Source organism: Anopheles ziemanni, chromosome 2, assembly GCF_943734765.1.
Source record: "Anopheles ziemanni chromosome 2, idAnoZiCoDA_A2_x.2, whole genome shotgun sequence".
In the NCBI taxonomy this organism is placed as follows: Eukaryota; Metazoa; Arthropoda; class Insecta; order Diptera; family Culicidae; genus Anopheles; species Anopheles ziemanni.
The window spans coordinates 40,801,832-40,815,980 of NC_080705.1; the positions used below are offsets into that span (position 1 = coordinate 40,801,832).

General features: G+C 42.9%; 3 protein-coding genes across 3 annotated transcripts; 1 reads left to right on the forward strand and 2 right to left on the reverse strand.

Annotated features, from left to right (window-relative positions):
• Window positions 1-8,249: 8,249 nt before the first annotated feature.
• Window positions 8,250-10,492, reverse strand: LOC131294760 (COP9 signalosome complex subunit 2). The gene is made up of 4 exons (XM_058322808.1): window positions 10,293-10,492; window positions 9,766-10,086; window positions 8,870-9,684; window positions 8,250-8,795 (listed from the first exon to the last, which is right to left on the reverse strand). The coding sequence occupies exons 1-4, from the start codon at window positions 10,347-10,349 to the stop codon at window positions 8,651-8,653; spliced, it is 1,338 nt and encodes a 445-aa protein (XP_058178791.1). The 5' UTR covers window positions 10,350-10,492; the 3' UTR covers window positions 8,250-8,650.
• Window positions 10,493-10,870: 378 nt separating this feature from the next.
• Window positions 10,871-11,734, forward strand: LOC131282650 (BLOC-1-related complex subunit 8 homolog). The gene is made up of 3 exons (XM_058312172.1): window positions 10,871-10,928; window positions 10,997-11,174; window positions 11,247-11,734. The coding sequence occupies exons 1-3, from the start codon at window positions 10,871-10,873 to the stop codon at window positions 11,590-11,592; spliced, it is 582 nt and encodes a 193-aa protein (XP_058168155.1). The 3' UTR covers window positions 11,593-11,734.
• Window positions 11,712-14,039, reverse strand: LOC131282648 (probable ATP-dependent RNA helicase pitchoune). The gene is made up of 5 exons (XM_058312171.1): window positions 13,869-14,039; window positions 13,639-13,767; window positions 12,883-13,575; window positions 12,504-12,805; window positions 11,712-12,433 (listed from the first exon to the last, which is right to left on the reverse strand). The coding sequence occupies exons 1-5, from the start codon at window positions 13,930-13,932 to the stop codon at window positions 11,783-11,785; spliced, it is 1,839 nt and encodes a 612-aa protein (XP_058168154.1). The 5' UTR covers window positions 13,933-14,039; the 3' UTR covers window positions 11,712-11,782.
• Between the last annotated feature and the right edge of the window lie 110 nt (window positions 14,040-14,149).

Below are 14,149 nucleotides of genomic sequence, written 5' to 3' on the forward strand. Positions count from 1 at the left end.
GAATTACCAATTTAATTTAATTAAATTTGTGCCTTTTTTATGTTACACAAAAATGTTAGATCATATGCTTATTTTTGGAACTAGGTTAAAAAACCCGACATTTTCAAAACTTCCTTCAATGATCTCCATGAAACGCCGCGCTACACGTTACCTATTACATTTTTCATCATCCATTTTAACACGTTTGCTTCCACGGTGGAAGGCAAGATGTATGTATTGTTATAGAAAACGGAAAAGTAAAAGAAAATCTGTTAACCTTCGAAAGGCAGCGCCATCGGTAGTTAAGATAACACAATCTGATTTCTATTCGATATGACTCATTAAAGATAATCAACATTTTGGAAAAAAAAACACTAAAACCCGCAGCAGATCGAACCATATTTAACCAGTAACATTATTAAAATAATCAACAGTGGTTGCCTGCAAATGCTATACAAACAATTGTATTATTAAGAAAAATTTAAAGTTCTGTATACGATCGCCAATAAAAGTAGACTGGCGATCGTGTAAAGAAATCTTATTTCTTCTTCTAAGTTGATCAAATGCCTATTTATAAAAAAAAACTAGTTATCTTTTGCACATAACAAATTTGCCTAATTTGCAAACGATTATCGGAAAGGTAGAAATGCAAATGTAACACTTGTTTGACGTTGAAATGAGACTCCTATCAACCTTTAGCAACAAAGTGCATTCGGTTCCATCCTAGAGCTCAAAAGGACCACTATCAGCAGTGGCGGACCTTGCACTTTGATCCTTTGGCCTATCGATCCAAATCAGACAAGATGTTAGTTACATAAGAATACATTTTACAAATTTCCCTCTCTCTTATTCTTTCTTATATACTCTATCTTTCCCGCCTTTTTTGAGGTGCGCATGCAAATGACCTTAAACCTGTAGATAAGTTTCACCAAGATCCTGTAGAATCCTTGCGCTATAAGATCTCACATTTTCAATTGCTTTAGTAGCTGTTTGCCTGGAAGCACCTTCCATTCCTTGACCCTTCGGTTGAGGTTAATCGTACTAGAACTAAGTCACTCACATGTCCTACACGTGGCCAGTCGTCGCTGCTCGAACCGTTTTACACTAAAACTACACCACGTCACTGCCAGACGGACGGACACTACGATACGATCGAGGCGCGGAACTTACAAAAAGATGGTTGTGGACAAGTACAGCAGCCACCTGCGGCCTTCGAGCGTGCCTGTGCGAAACTGAGAGCCAGCGTCAGCTCGATCCCACTACGAAAGCGCACCGTGCTCGACCCGATGGCCAATACGTCTGTCGATACGGCGTGTCCCGGAGAGTACCCGGTGCCGATCCACGCGATGTGGTAATATATTGAATCGGGTAATCTAATCACCAATTGGGGCCCCCCGACCACACAATCACCTTCCCTCCGCGCCGGACCGATACGGGCAGCCAACCGGTAATGCATCGCTGCTGCCTTCGTGTATGCCACGGATCCAACATCTTCTCCGAAAACCGAACAGGATTGACGTGTCGACGGATATGTGTGCGCTTCATCTCGGGTTGATAAAATCGAACGTTCGACAGGGTAATGGACGGTTTATCAGTACAATGAACGAACACGCACACATGCGGCTGACCTGATCCTATGCACCCTGTTGGTCGCGGTAACGATCGCACCGCACTCGCCGTTGTCCTAGCTGATCAAATGCGGAGCCGCTACGCTCAGCCTCCATGCAGGAATGGCCTGAGTTCTTATCGACGGTGCGTGTGCGTGTACAGCCGAAATACTACCTACCCTCGATGACGCTCGCTGATAGCCTCGGCGCCTCGGAAACAGACCCTAATACCAGCACTCGACAGCGTGCAACGGTCGTACACTGCAACTGATAACAGCGATAACGAATACTACTCTTTGGATTGGAAATGTAACAACAAAAAAAAACACTGCCTCATCGGCACACGTTTTCGTAGCTATTTTGATAGCGTCTTTTCTAGAGTCAAAAACCGATTTAGTTGTTTTGTTTCCCATCCAGCTCTATCCCGGATGCACGCTAAGTATTTCGTTCAAACATATAATCAACGGACCACATAAATTGATAATAAGTGTCTAAGACACTCTTAGCAGATTATTTGGCTTTTTTAATTAAAAACATGGACTTTGTACTCGTCTAGAAAACGCTTGCCCGGCAGCACGCTCACGCCTAAACTGTTTTGCTAGTGTAAGTAGTCAAAATCAATAGTATTTTACGGATTGTAGTAACAACTCATCTTTTCGATTAGGTGTGTTTTAGACTACGATCCTTATTAAAAATATAGCGATAGATCTGTATTAATATACATTTAAAAATTATTAGAAAAATATTTTAAGCATATTTTATTAAGATATGCACGAATCGGTTTGTTTATTATTATTATTATTATTTCACTGAACCACTATAATAAATGATAAGATAATATCACACTAATAAACTCTTCTGGTGCATCAGTTCAGATCGATCTAACTGAAATGGTTCTATGCAAGTGTGGTCGCTGACACTATTCCTCTAACCATAATCCGTTAAAGGTTCAAAGAATAAGTATTTATTCAGTCACAATAAAATATATAGTTATGTTAGCGACCCATCCAGACTCCCAACACGACATCGCATAGCGAAGGTGCGACATCAGCAGATCCCAGCGGGAACGTGAGAAAGAATGCCGCGTGTAATAGGAGCTAGCGAGCGTAAACGGAATAGGAGCAGATTAGGCGAGTTAAAAACTGGGCCGGTCGGTGGACCAGTCTTGTTCCAGTAACCATACGATCAAGTACTTATTGTTGTAAGAAGGTTTTTTTAGTTAGATTAATACAGTTAGAACCTAATGAGTTCCACATAATTGCATATGTTTCGTATTGCTCTGCTCTTGTCGTAATATATACAACCACAAATCATCGTAAACGTAAAAATCCTCGTCATTCGAACAATGATATTTTCACATCGAACACTTCTAAAGTGCGTCGTTTCGAAACTTGGAAAGTTGCAGAAGCATGGAAATATATACCACCCTATAATGACTATACCCTCACCGATCGTTTCTTCCCTTTATCAGCCTTTTTTTTCTTGGCTTTAATAACCGTTTCAGATAATAAATCATCACCACTACGCATGTAGCAACAATCACGATGCGATAGATAACTCTAATCAAACATCGGGCCATATCTTTGGCTGTTAATAAGCAAGCGCGCTTAGAATTTATGGCGGTGTCTTTTGGTAAAAATTATCTTGCTCATTATTAAGGCACTTTGTGCGACACGATAGGAATTGTGAAAAAGGGCAGGCAGCATGTACAAATCCTAACATGTAATGTAGAAATGTTGTGTAGAAATTGTATTTTTGTAATGTGAAAGTTTGGTCAAAATATTGCGTGTTAGGTGGGGTAAATATATAATCTTGAATCAGTAGAAATAGTATATTTTACTCCCAAATTCAACGTTGCATCCACATTTTCGGCTTTTTTTAAATTTTAAACTAAGATGTTATCTCTATGAGTAACATGCTGGGTATAATTAATGCTTGTTAGTGAACAGAGATAGAAACTATGGCGAATCTTCAAATTCTGGATTCAAATACGAAGCCCTAAGAAGCCACATCGTAGAGATGACTTGCATTAAATACCGTTTGTATATTGACTTGTTGGTGCTTGATCTTTCTCCCGACAGGCGAAAGGGTAACCAAGATTAGAAGCTTATGAATCGCACATCACCGGCCATACTCCTCTTATCGCGGACCGGTACACACCAAACAACATGGCCTAACATTCTACGATTCAGTGCAGCGTACTATTTGAACTTGACGATCTGAAGGACATCAGGCGGGTGTGTTATGGTTGAACTCTTAAACTGCGGAACTGCGCTCCAATTTTGCTGACCGACTTTCACTTGACTGGTCAGATGTATAATTACTATTTACAACTTGTTTCTTCCAACATTGCTAATCTTGGCCGCATCACACCACCCGACATTGACCAATGAAGCGGTTATAGAAAAAAATCATCCGATATTCAGACGCCACTACCCATCCTCTTATCTGGACAAAACAATGAACACTTATTATCTTAGCACGAAGGCTCGTCCAGCGTATCTGTGAAGGGTCTCGTCTTACGATGGTCTTATGAATGACGTCTACCAAACATCGTTGCAAAGTGAAGCATAAACATAGCTTAAACCAGCTTCTATTTGATTTTATTATTCTGTTTTTTTAACAGATGTTGCTCTGAGCAAACAATCAAGGTGAAATGCAGAATGAAAATTTGCAAGGAGAACCTATGTTAATGGTGAGGAAAACAGCTTGTTTAGAAAACCGACCCTGCTATTGCAGTGGTGTAATCTATGAATTATAATGCAGTACATTGCAACCTATAACCTACATATCATCTTCCTTTCGCCAATTGTTTAGCTGAAACGGTTTGGGGTTTGCATTTTGGCCATCAAATTTGCAACTTGTCCACTTGAGGGGGATGGTTAAAGCTCCTAGTACCACCTGAATAACTCGAACTACGAGATTCCCCATAGGAGAGAGAATTGAGCCAGCCTCAGCTCACAGATCGCTATCGTGCACCAGCTTTGTTTTGGCGATCACCAAAATATAACGATTTGGGCGCGAGGCAACTATATTGGTGGTGCAGAAACATACCCGAAAGCTTGTGGAGCATAAGTCGGCCACAATTCACTTGACGGTAACACTCTCACAATACAACCATTTATCTATCGATTTTTGGGAAACGACGCAAATTTAGGGGTTCAACAAAAAAAAAGACTGACCCAAACAAAAAAGAACCCCGACATGCACAAAGGGCGACGGATGATGTTGAAACGCGTTCAATCACCGGAAAATGTTGGCGGACGGCCAGAACCCCCAGGTCGATTTGTTTGACCGAGGTTTTAGGCTGGTATTCAAATTGTTCACACCACACATTGCATGGCGCAGTCATATTCGGTCGATCTTATTTATATTTCTGCCTAAAAAAAGACTTTCTAACCCCCACCCCCAGCCCCCAGCCCCAGGGATAGAGCTGGGGTGAGTGATACATTTTATCATCTTGTTCCAAGAATAACAACTAAATTCTTCAAATACTCCGGTAGCCCCCACGACGATCATGCGACGATATGGGGCAAACCGGTTAAGGATGTTGTTTACTGTTGGTTAGGTTTTTTTATCCTCCAAACTTTCAGAATTTTCCATACCCAACGATAAGCTCAAGGAATAAGGAAGAATGGAACGAAAAACGGAGCCATTGAAATAGAAATCCTTGTGGCGAGAAGTTGTTAGAATTTTAAAAGCCGTCAATGTGCAGAAAAGTGCGTCGCTGATACTTGAGTATCTAAAACAACATCACCAGATCATTTGAGAACCAAACAGAACTGTAAAATGAGTTGGCTTATTTTTTTCAAAGAATTTTAACCACTTTAACTGATTTGCATACCTGAAGTGATCCGATGCAGTTTTGTGAGGGAAGATCGGGTTTTTTGTGCTTTCTTGTTGAAAATGCAGTTTGGTGCTGAATGCCCAAACTAAGCTTGTTTATTAACATTTAAATTATGCTTGTTTATGAATATTTCCTGGCTGCTGAATGCCTACCTGTAAGAAAGAGAAGAAAAATTATAGTTGTGATTGAACTGATCGTCGTACAGTTCCTTGTCGCCCACTTTTTATCAAAATCTATATAAGAAACATTCACAACACCTAACTGCCACAGTAGAATTGCAACTTTATGGGTCCTTTTGCATTCTCGGGGACACTCCGCCACCAAGAACCACACCTCAAACACAGCCTGTAACAGAGCAGAAGATCGTTTCCACTGTGTTAGGATGTCACGATCCACTTGTCTGCACACAGCTTCCTATCCTGGAGATGCATCCAACTCCGCGATGTTTCTAACTCGATAACTCGCGTTTGCGCATTTCGCTGTTCTGTAAGTTTGCCTTAGGTACAACGAGGTAGTAATTGGGTTTTTCCAAACCATGGGATAATGGTGTTGACAAGTTGGATAGCTCTTGCAAGCTATGGTTACAGCATTGGCATTTTCTTGCACATTAGATGGATGATACCCAGCCCAAGGCGACCAAAACGGTAAAAATAAATCGATCAGAAAAGAACGCCACTGTTGTGCGCAGTGGCACAAAGATGAAAAACGATCGTTCGTTTCGTTTTTTGTCTCACTAGTCAAAGCATTAGACCTTTGATCAGTTACAGGAATTTATTTATCGAAAACAACATGATCATTACCATCTACAAACATTCAACAACAAACGGCACACTTCAATTGCGAGAACGTAAAAAACAGTCGACGATCGATACCAGTTGCAGGATGGAAAGAGAGAAGATATTTGAACCGCCAAAATCCATGTGTCTAACGCACAACTAGTAGATCATCGGCTGCTAAGCATTCGAGTATCGGGAGACGTTATTGACCTTAGGAAACCGAGCCCCATGGTTGTCTCATTCCCGCGTATCGAACGCATCATCGCACGCTAGACGATTTGAGATGCTGTGGACGACGCAATCGTCTTTCGTAGCGACCGTCAGCGGTGAGACAAGATATGCCAAGTTATAAACAAAAAAAGCTCTGTTTCATTCGTTCCTCTAACCTCTGCCGAACCGCGTGTTCATCGATCAGATCAGTCTCTATGCTGCCTCTTTCTCTTTTACTCGCTCTTAAGCTATGTTTATTGTAGTTCTTGTTTTTTGTTATCCACCAAACCAATACCTGAATTTTTGCAATCGTCGTGACACCCGACCTCGTGGCCTTCCGGATGTACAAGCGGTGGCTGGCCGATGGCTGTAGCGCAAGAAGGATCGCGCGGTGGTTGCAGTTTTTGACGAAAATATGGAACACTGGGAACGTGGAGCTTTCACAAACACACGTATTTCTACCGATGCTAACGACACTCTATTGCGACGTTACACTGATAACCACCTTACAAAAATACAGTACTAATGCAATCCCATGAATTCAGCTGAACAAACCACAGGGAGCAGCACACGCGTTCGCACACTTTTCGGAAAGAAAGCAGACAAAAAACATCAACACTCGAAAACAAGAACTGCGAGCTTATACCGGAAACAGAGCGCGCGCAGAACGAGCCTTCGGATCGACGGCAACGACAACGGCGACGACTGTGCGTGTTGGGCTCCACAGAACGACTGATGGTGTACAGATGGATCATAGCAATCGTAGCAACCCGACCGTAGTTCGAGCGTTACTTGGATCACTGTCATCTAATCACATACACCGCGTGGCGGCTTGGCCGTGCCTTGTACTGTGCCTTCCCGCACTTTGCCCACAACTGCACTCAACCGTCGCTTTAAGCAAACACTTAGCCTCAACCGTTTCGGATAAAATACAACGTCACGTAGTGATGTTTTTCGTTTGTAACCGAAGTGCAAGTACTCGGTGCGCGATCATCGAGCAATAAATGGCTAATTGTTACTCACCAGCTCGAACGATCGTGGCTCACCTCAAAATCATTTGAAGTTTGCACCGCAACGTCTGTAAGATAGATATGTAGCAGTACACAGGATTCCCGTTACACTGCAAACCATTTGAACATTGCATTGATTCCGCGTAGGTAAGCAAAAATGGTATCCGCGAGGTTGACGAGAAATGTATAAAGAAAACTTAAACCGTTTCAGCCACCAAAGGAGCCGACAACCGTTATGCTTCTTCACCTTGTTAACCTTATGTGTGCATCGTCTAACCTCCGAGCCAGCGCCAATTCTAACCTCCGAGCCAGGAACCATTCCGCAACAACAACAAAACACTGCGGACTTACAAATGGCAAATTTTCACTTTTTGTGCATTTAAGCGTGAATGTGCATTGCAAAAATTAAAGAAGAATTGTTTCTTTACGATCAATTTAACAAAATTAAATGTTTCTTACGTTTGTTTGCTCTACAATGTAGATGCAGTAAAATAAAATCGTGATACTAATGCCGATTTGAATCGCTATATAGACAGTCGGTAACCCGCAAGCGATGGTTGGTGTCTGATTTCCGCAAGTTGTGGAAACGAAGACGATGAACCATCCATTTCAGCACCAAAAGCAGGCTGTATATGTGAAATGATGACGATGCAGAGCTAGTCTATAATTGCGATGAAACAGCCAACAATACAAAATATTTAAAACAGTATTTAAAAGCCTAAATACACGCATTTAGGAAACTAAATGCAGCAAATTTTCTATTCTAATCTTTCTCAAATGATTTCTCTCAAAAACCCACAGCACCAGTATGTTCATAACAATGAGCATTCGCATGGGTTTATATTTTACTTATTGTTCTTACATACACATCTTCTCTTCGTTTTGGATGTTTTATCTGGTACTAATGCGTTGAAGGTATTTCTTTCTCCGGTTCAATCACATGCTGTTTGCGAATTCTTCTGGGCGCGGGGTCGAACAATCGGGAAAAAGTCATAAGCAAAACCACCAACTCATACAGGCATCCTCGATCCTTGTAAAACAATGTTCCTCGATGAAACAGACAACGGGACGCTCGATTCCGCTATGCTTTCCATATCCGACAAAGACCACCTGTTGCCTTTACACTCAACTTACGTTCTTCGGTCGTATGTGCTGTCTTTAGATCTCTCCTTTTGTTACATCGATTATCGGCCGGACTGTAGCGTGTTAGTCATCCTGGCCTCAGGCCATCTTGTTGATGATAGCCGCCTGCACGGAGCTGATTTGATTGGCCCACTTCTCGATAGCTACATCTCGTGCGCCACAGCGCGACTCTTTGCTTAGCTCCAACACCTGATTTACCTGATCGATGCGGCCCTGGATGGTACTGTGTAATGAAAGAAGTACATAAAATGCAATTATTGTTACCTAAAACGAAACACATGCATTAGTCCTACTTACTTATCCAATATACAGGATACGAGCAAGCTTTCGACCTCTGCCGGCTCGATATTCAACTCATTGGAGATGAACGGGATCGTGATCCGTGTGTACGGACGGATCAGCTTGATCAGCACCTGTGTGCGAATGTTCCGCAGCAGGTCCTCGATGTGCTCTCGGATGAACTGATCCGCCATGATGTTGTTTCTATTGTTGCGCAAAATTGACTCAAACTCCATAATGTCGTTGGTCTGGTACGCCGTGACCAGGTTCGTCATGGCCAGAATTTCCGGATCATTCTTGTATGGTTTCGCTTCCTGCGAGTCGAACGGATTGATACCAGACTTCATCAGCATATTAGCGAGCACCAGATACTTGAGGCAGGTTGTGCGGCGCGACGAGCCCGACTCGTCGTAATTCTTGAACGCCTCGAAGAAGTCCGTGTGCGCCTTCTCAAATTCACCCTCGCGCAAGTGCATTTTTCCACCGCACTCCCGTATTACACCCATGATCAATGGGTGCGGGATAGCCGATTTGATGTGTAACGATTGTTCGTAAAGCGCCTTCAATTTCTTGTTGTTCTTCTGCACCGTGTACATCTGGATTTCGAGCGCATAGATCTCGAGCAGCTGCGTGCCTTTCTTCAGGTCATCCTCACCGTCGTCCGTCTGGCAGGATTGGTGCAGTTGTTTGAGAATTTTCTGTAGCTTGCTGAAATCGTTCCGGTCAAAGTACAACTTGCCAAGTTTGGTGTTGGTTTTGAACCATAGCCGATCATTCTTTGCGTCCTTCAGCGCTTCCAGTGTCGTTTCGTAAAAGTTTTGCAATAGCTCCATCTAGCGACGTTAGACGTTAAAAAGGCAATGTAACGAATCGAATAGGAGTTTCCACGTGGTTCATTTAAAAACAAGACTTACATTTTTAGACGTTGAAATGTAATCCAATATCGAGTTGATTGATTTCTCCGAATGATTCCGCGTGACCGCACTCTTGATATAGGTGAGCAGTTGTTTGTACCGGGACATCATCTCCTGATAATTCTGCAGCTTAAAGTTTAGTTTTATCATCTGCTTTAACGCTTTGAAACCCCATTCTCCCTTTTCGCCATTTTCCAGATCCAGTACTTTCTGGAACGACTTCAGCGCCTCCTGCGGTGCCTCCTCCTTGAGAGCTTTGCTGTTGTAGTACTGGTTTTCGAGATCGACATCCGGCTCCGAATTGCTGTCTTCCGAGTATTCCTGCAGGGTAGCATAGAAAGGCATGTTATCTACAAAATCTATCACAAGCATCTTCAATTGGTGCATCTCGGATGAACTTAAACCATTTGTTGACTGCTAAGCGATATCCTCAATAAAGTTTCAAAGGAATCTTGGATGGTAAGCGTAGAAATGCCGTGAAGCTAAACGCAAGGATAATAACAGTGCGAAAAATTGACCACACTCACCAATCCGTAATCATCGTCGTCGTCGTCGCACATGAAATCGTCGTCGATGTCCGACATTGTAGGAAACTTTCTATTCTTACACGCAACTCTACCAACCACCAACTGGCCCGATCAAATAACTAAAATTCGACACGGATTGCTCAGAAATTTAGTGCCGGGAAAATAAACGCTGGACAAATTTTTGCAATCCTTTTGATAGAAGAAAATGAGCTCGCAAGTGACAGTTCAGATTCAGTGTTGCCAGCCGCGGTTTTACACACGACGCTAAACAAATGCCAAACGAGGGGTAGGAATATAAACTTATTTAAACCTGTTAAATTACGAATTTTAAAACAAAACAGGATCTTTTACAATAACGAAGGTAAGTAATTTTATAAACATTTTGATAATAACTACCATTCATAATATAACTCTCCATATTATATAATGGAAAAGCATTCCTATAAATTGTTTCATCCATCTCGCTTCAACAGAGTAGTTTATTTCATTTTTCATGTGTCAAACAATTGAAAACAACAACAACCCCCCAGTGTTGTTTTCGTTCTTCTACTTGCTTCGAGATAATTTTTCGTGAAGAAATGAATAAAAATATGACGACTGTTAAAGATCCAGAACTGCACGCCAAAGTCAAGAAAAGTAAGTAATTTAAATAGCTTGTCGATGAAGTTTGAAATGAAACTTCATTCTGTGGTACCAATTCCCAGCAACCGAAAAAATATCGGAAAACATGCACATAATTGCAAACGAACCAAGTCTTGCGTTCTACCGCATCCAGGAACACGTAAGAAAAGTAATTCCTCTGATTGTGGACCGACGAGCGGAAGTAGTTCAACTGCAGCAAGATTTGCAGGGCAAATGCTACGACATGGAATATGCCATAGGGTAAGTGGTTTGTCGTGCACTTTGTAACGGTAATAAAAAAAAATTAACAACGAACTTATCCCAAATCAATAGGGCCGTAAAAGACATAGAAGCTGCCGATGACTCGTTGAAAAACGTTCAGGAGTTGTTGAAAAACGCAATTTTCCTCAAGCAGCAGCTTAAATATGTGGAATCGAGGAGACCCAAGCGAGACTCGAACAGTTCGGTGTACAAACGACTCTCTGCCCACATAACGTTAGACTTGCCCGATCTCACCGACTTTTCCGGAGTGGTGCGCGAAACTACCAACCGGGTGGAGCATATGATGTCGCAGGCCAGAAATTCAAACAGCAATATCAACAACAACTCCACCGGAACCGCAAGCACCACTGGAGCGGGTCCTACGGAGTTGCAACGATCCTACACCACGCTTCATTGAACTGTTCATCCCGGATCCGTTTGGTTTGGTTTTGCGACGTGTTCCTTTTATTTCTCGCTGTGATTGATTGATTATGTTTACGAAAACTTTCCACATTATAACACAATAAAGTATTATGGTTTCGTTTCCATTGGAGGAAACTCAAATAAAAATGTATTTATTTACGACAAAATAAGCTGAAAGGTGCTGTTTACTCGTACTGGATGTTTTTCAACTGCTTACGTTTGGTAATATGCTTGACCTGCAATTCGGGTCGCTTCTCCTTGTTCAGAGTCTTGTAGTGTCCCATTCCACGGTTGCCCGGTCGACGTTCAGTGGTTAGTGCCCTGAAGCTCTTGCCGAAATCTATGTGTGGTGGCTGAGCGAAACCAAAATTCTTCGCCACCTGCAGCAAATCTAGCTTGCCCACGTTGAACACGTCCTTCATGTGATGGCCCTCATACGACCGAACGTACGACTTGAGAGCCAGCTTGCCCGATTGGTTCAAGAAGTAGTTCTTCGACAACAGGTTCTCCAGCTGCAGCTGAATATCGGCAATTTTACTCCACGAAAATTCAAACTCATTCAGCGACACCTTGGCCTGCTTCAGATACCTCAGAAAGTCGAGCTCCTCGGGGCGCAGTATCAGCAGTGCGTGTCCGCAATTGTTTTCACCGCGAGCAGTTCGACCGACGCGATGAATGTACTCCTTCGTATCATTTGGTGGGTCGTATTGGACAATCCAATCCACCGCTGGGATATCAAGACCACGGGCGGCCACATCGGTACACAGCAAAACACCCGATTCTGCGTTACAGAACTGGAAAAATACCGACGTTCGTTTCGCTTGCTTTTGTTTACCCTGTTGGAAGGTAAGTGGACAAATTTCAGAATGGGCGGTAATCGGTAATTAAAATCTAAGTTACACTTACATGAATCGATTGCACCGGAAGGTCGATGTAGTTAAACAACTCATGGTGAAATTTGACCGATAAACAAGACGAGAAGAACACCATCACCTTCTTCTTGCGGTTCTTCTTCAGGAAAGTGAACAGCACGAGCAGTCGCTTTTCCGAGGGGCACACGATGTAGCCCTGTTCTAGTCCCGTTACTGTCGCTTCCGCTTTGTTATCGTCCACGCCAACATAAATCGGCTCGGCTTTTAAGGCAAGCTTGCTCAGCTCGTCCATTCGAGAGGATTGTGTGGCCGAAAAAAGAATCGTCTGTCGCTTTTCTGTAACCGTTAGTAAAGGCAAATAGACATTAAGTAGTGTTGCTACAAATTCTTGCAATACAAATGGTCTAACTTACTCGGCAAAATGCCGATGATCTGTTTCAAATCTTCCTCGAATCCGATTTCCAAAATTCGATCGCACTCATCGATAATCAGACACTGCAGATTCTTGAACAGAAAGTTGGGCGTTGTTTTCAGATGATCCAGCAGGCGACCCGGTGTGGCCACAATGATGTTGATGCCTTTTTCCAGTTTCTCATTCTCCGTATGACGGCTGGCACCACCCATCAGTAATCCGTACGTCTGGTGATGGTGAGCCATCAATTCCTTCAACACCCCGAAAATCTGCATGGCCAGCTCGCGCGTCGGCGAAATTATAATCACGCCTGCTCCGTTGCGCGGCTTGAAACGTAGCTTGTGGATCAACTCTATAGCCGGCACGAGAAAAGCTAGCGTTTTACCGCTGCCCGTCTTGGCGGAACCAACCAGATCGTGACCCTCAAGCAGAGGAGGAATAGATTTCGCCTGGATTTCCGTCATTTTTGTGAAGCCCATCTCGGCAATGCCCTTCAGCGTGTTCTCCGAAACTTTTCCTTCGAGCGATTTAAACTCTCGATCACCCAACAGAATTTCGTACGCAATGCTGGATACACCAGGCTTCTCATCTTCCTCCCGTCCGTTCGTTTCTGTTACGTCGCCATCAGTGTCATCTGATGTTTGATCCTGTTCATCATCTTCCTCTTCCGGGTCATGCTTGGGACGTTTTACACCTTCAATAGATGAAAGAAGTTAAGATATCTATTGAACTATTCTGAAATACCTATTGCCTTTACCTATACCAATCTCGACCGCGTCTTCTTCCTCGTTCTTGGGTCTCTTCATTTTTTCTTTCTTCACATTATGTTTGCCCTTTTGAGTAGTTTCTTCCTGTTCGTAGTTCTCGTCCAAATCTTCCACAGAAGCTGAAAGCGTATAATAAGAAGGCACAGGTAGAACCACTATTTCCACGCCCGGCAACTTTACAAGCATTTCAGGTGGGGCTGCACTGTTAGCCGGTACCTACCATGCCCATTTTTTGCACCGCGATTAAACACCAGTGGTAGTTTCACCAGATTTTTCTTCCCCATGGTTCATCAAGTTTCACACACTTTTACTTCCTAGTAGAAACTTCCAGAAACCTGGAAAATGAAGCACTTTTGGGATACGTTTATCCCGTTCAACACGTGCGTTTTGATGTTTGTCTTGTAGACGGTGTAGTGTTGGGAGAATCGGGATACGGAAGATTCGAAAATTCGATCCATAGACGTATTCGGAAGATTCGAATCCCATTTGACGGATTTTAAA

Coding starts and splice junctions, on each gene's coding strand:
- LOC131282648 (XM_058312171.1), bottom strand. CDS start 13,932: ATGGGGAAGAAAAATCTGGTGAAACTACCACTGGTGTTTAATCGCGGT. Junction 12,806..12,882: donor GATCATCGGCATTTTGCCGA/GTAAGTTAGACC, acceptor TAACGGTTACAG/AAAAGCGACAGACGATTCTT. Junction 12,434..12,503: donor TTCCGGTGCAATCGATTCAT/GTAAGTGTAACT, acceptor ACCTTCCAACAG/GGTAAACAAAAGCAAGCGAA.
- LOC131294760 (XM_058322808.1), bottom strand. CDS start 10,349: ATGTCGGACATCGACGACGATTTCATGTGCGACGACGACGACGATGAT. Junction 10,087..10,292: donor ACGACGATGATTACGGATTG/GTGAGTGTGGTC, acceptor GCTACCCTGCAG/GAATACTCGGAAGACAGCAA. Junction 8,796..8,869: donor GTATCCTGTATATTGGATAA/GTAAGTAGGACT, acceptor TTCATTACACAG/TACCATCCAGGGCCGCATCG.
- LOC131282650 (XM_058312172.1), top strand. CDS start 10,871: ATGAATAAAAATATGACGACTGTTAAAGATCCAGAACTGCACGCCAAA. Junction 10,929..10,996: donor GCACGCCAAAGTCAAGAAAA/GTAAGTAATTTA, acceptor ACCAATTCCCAG/CAACCGAAAAAATATCGGAA. Junction 11,175..11,246: donor GACATGGAATATGCCATAGG/GTAAGTGGTTTG, acceptor CCAAATCAATAG/GGCCGTAAAAGACATAGAAG.